Source organism: Habropoda laboriosa, unplaced genomic scaffold, assembly GCF_001263275.1.
Source record: "Habropoda laboriosa isolate 0110345459 unplaced genomic scaffold, ASM126327v1 scaffold187, whole genome shotgun sequence".
In the NCBI taxonomy this organism is placed as follows: Eukaryota; Metazoa; Arthropoda; class Insecta; order Hymenoptera; family Apidae; genus Habropoda; species Habropoda laboriosa.
This window is the reverse complement of record NW_017100299.1, coordinates 114,657-118,111: the sequence shown is the minus strand read 5'-3', so window position 1 is coordinate 118,111 and position 3,455 is coordinate 114,657. Positions and strand designations below refer to the sequence as shown.

Sequence of the window (3,455 nt, the reverse complement as noted above, 5' to 3'; positions counted from 1 at the left end):
GCAATAAAAATAAAAAAAATATTTTCTGTGACAAAAGTTGTGTAAATACACTCTTCAAAAATCATTGTAGTATGATTTCCATGTTGTACTAAAGTTACTGAATATTATCTATATTTGAATGAAGGCAAGAATATAAGAATTCATTAAAGAACTATATGTATATTACTGTATAATTATACATGACGGCTGCTAAAAGATTAGGAAGTAACTTGCCATACTCTTTACTTCTTGCGTCTAGTTTTACGGCGCTTACAATTCCCTCCAAATGAATTTTGTTCCAATGTACTAGTATTTCCGGTCTTGCTGTGGTTGTATAAAGTATTTAAAAAGTCTTCAAAATCGGCTTCACTGTACAATGTGAAAGTTATTTACAGTATTACATACTATCAAAAACTACAAAACATTTATGAATTTAATAAAAGTTCAGTACCTCGTATTTGGGTCTATTTGTTGACGCTTTTTACCATTATTGGCGGTTTGCGATGGCGGTCGCTGGCCTAAGACAATTCTGTATTGAACACTATGTGTATTTGCTCTTAGGTGTTTTAAATTACCAGCTTGACAAGCTGCCCAATCAGTAACATCGTATACTGCTCCTTCCATACAGGCATAATAATGCCAAAGAAAACCCATTAAACGAGACTCTGCCCAAATATCTCCCTAGTCAATTTAAATAAAATCTATTTAAGAGCACAATTCAATACATGTGCTTTTATATGCTGTGTTGATAATTACTTCTTTTGCACTGTGGCGTATTTTACATTGAGCACAAAATCGCGCTGCATAGCAAGGGCGCTGTGTTGGACTTCTTTTATGCCTCAGACCACAATTTGTACATCTTATTGTATTTGCTGCCTGTTCCATCTTTCTATGAAGCTGTGAAAGTAAATCACTTAATACACCCCAAGCTGCTTCAACTTGTCTCGTTTGATCAAATGCTTGTCGGCGTTCCTAAAATATTGAAAGTATAAAAGAATTATTATAAAAATAGTAAATACAAAATTTTTTTAATATTTTTTTGGGGATAAATTTTCTTGTTATGATAAATATAAAAATATATAGTACCGGTTCACCAATTATATCAAAAGCATGTACGAGTATTTTAAATGCTTCTTCTGCACCAGGCTGATTATTTTTATCTGGATGAACTAAGAAGGCTTGCCTCTTATAATATTTTTTAATGTCATCATCTGAACATGTTGGTGTGACACCAAGTATACTATAAGGATCCTTTCCTTTACAAGCTAATAATCTTTTCATAGCCTCTTCACCAGTACTAGGTAATGCAATATTGGCTTCAAGACCACCACGTATCCAATTACTATTTTCTTCTTTTTCTTCACTTTTAGTTTTTATTTTACGCCAAAATGCAAATTTACTATTTCCAAACCAACTATCCAATTGCTTACCGACAGCATTTAAAATACGAATGTTTGAAAATGTCATAGCCATATAAATCCATGAGTGTTTCAAATACAATGTAGTATGATACCATCCACATTTACCACTAAAGTACAAATATATAAATATTTGATTACTTAAATTATTCAGCTGTATACAAAATATATTAAAGTATAATGTACTACAAAATTAAATTAAGATATTTGTTGTGTCAAATAGTACTTACAGTAGAATCATAAGGTTAACGCTCATACTAATTACATCAGATACTAAGTGTAGCAACCAATGAAATATTTTTAATCCAAATTTAATCCAATGATTGGCATATTTGTTTAGGTTTTTATACAAATCTTTAACTGGAGACTCTTTATTCTCTCTTCTGCGATTTCTTTGGGCTTTTTTAATTTGTTGTGTCTTTTCAGCTTGAAAACGCTTAGAATTCTTTTCCTTGACAAGTTTTTTTTCTTCTTTATTCATTTTGTTAATAACTTGTTGATTTTTTTCTATTTTTTCAGGGGAAACAGATTGATTGGAAGTGTTTATTATATTTAAATTGTTGTTTATCTGTATAGGACGTTTAGGAATATTTCCAGCAGATTTAGAATTATTATTTTGAATTTTTGAATTATTAAGTGTTTCTCCTTTTTCAAACTTTTTAGGTATTTTAGAAATTTTTTTCTTTTCAAAGTGATTTGATCTGTCAAAAGTATTTATTTCATGAGATTCAGTTGGTGAACCAAGATTATCTAATGATACCCAGCGCCGTGGGAGGTTTGAGTTATTTTTTTCTAATATCTTTCTTGGTATTTGCATTTTTGGAGAATTATGATCATCACTTCCAGATGAATTTTGTCTCTTTAATGCTGAAGATTTAGATTTATTCTTTGAATTCTTGTTAGAAATTTTCTTGCTTATAAATTCTGTTTTGGGTTTAATTGGTTGAATTGTTAAAGGAGATGGAGGTGTTGGAGCAGATTTTGTTAAAACATCGGAGTAAGAAGGTCGCATGGGTTTTACTTCTGCTATCACCCGAGGTTTCTTATGTTGACAATCAGTTGAATTTCTAGGTAATTCTTCAGGATCTCTAACATCTGTTGATTGTGGTACTGGAGTTATATTCGGAGAGCCACCAAAAGGACTATAGGTACCAGATTGATTTGGTGCCCAATTACCAACCAAATTTTCAATTAATTGCTTTCCATTCAAATTCTGAGTTGGCAAATCAGATGATACAGTAATACGTCTATCATTAAAAAGACCATATTCTCTGTCAATTATGTTTTGATTTCTATAAGGCGCCATACTTGAAAGCTGACATTGTTCTGCCATGATTTGTGAAGCATTTCCATAAATTACATTAATATAATTGCCACCTCCAACATCTATAGTACCAATCAAGTCATTATTTTCATTTATACCTAAATGATTTACTGCTTGAGATGGAAAGTATATTGATTCTGTTGTAGAATCATAATTCGACATATCTTGCATATAAAGAGGAGTACCCATTGAAGTCATAGATTGCATTGTAGGTGGATTAGAATGAGGAGATTGACTAGCAATATAATGTCTTCTTTGATCTGAAGAATAATCTCCCCAATTATGAGATACAGCTTGTTGTGGATTTATACCAAATTGAACATAGTGACCATTGGAACTTTCCAAATCTGAAGTCATTGCTTCAATAATTTTATCTAAGGACATATGTTTAAATCCAGAAGGAGATTGTTGTTGCTCTGCCATATTGTGGTAGATTTCTTTAAAAAAAAATTAATATTTAAAATGTGTACATGAATAATAAAATACTGTTACTCAATTATATAGTAAAGAATAATATTTTATAGTAAAAGTTATTCTATCAAACATAAACCTTCTTCATACTAACAGTAATATATTACTTCATGACAAAAATTTTCGATTTTATTTTCAACAAAGTAAATACTTTGAAACTGGTTATGGAATATGTACAAAAGAAATATAAGAAATTCATACAATGAAAAAGAAACAGTGACACAAATGAACTTAACTTAAATTATAAATCATATATAAAATAA

At 30.3% G+C, this 3,455-nt stretch overlaps 1 protein-coding gene across 1 annotated transcript in view; it reads right to left on the bottom strand.

Annotated features, from left to right (window-relative positions):
• Window positions 1–189: 189 nt before the first annotated feature.
• LOC108573944 (dnaJ homolog dnj-5) overlaps window positions 190–3,455 on the bottom strand; it is a 3,766-nt gene continuing 500 nt past the window's right edge. The window contains exons 2-7 of the mRNA XM_017936436.1: window positions 2,758–3,158; window positions 1,628–2,712; window positions 1,066–1,507; window positions 736–951; window positions 431–660; window positions 190–348 (exon numbers count right to left, since the gene is read on the bottom strand). Coding sequence (XP_017791925.1) covers window positions 222–348; window positions 431–660; window positions 736–951; window positions 1,066–1,507; window positions 1,628–2,712; window positions 2,758–3,144 — 2,487 coding nt within the window. The 5' untranslated portion in view covers window positions 3,145–3,158 and the 3' untranslated portion in view covers window positions 190–221. The remainder of the gene's footprint in view (window positions 349–430; window positions 661–735; window positions 952–1,065; window positions 1,508–1,627; window positions 2,713–2,757; window positions 3,159–3,455) is intronic.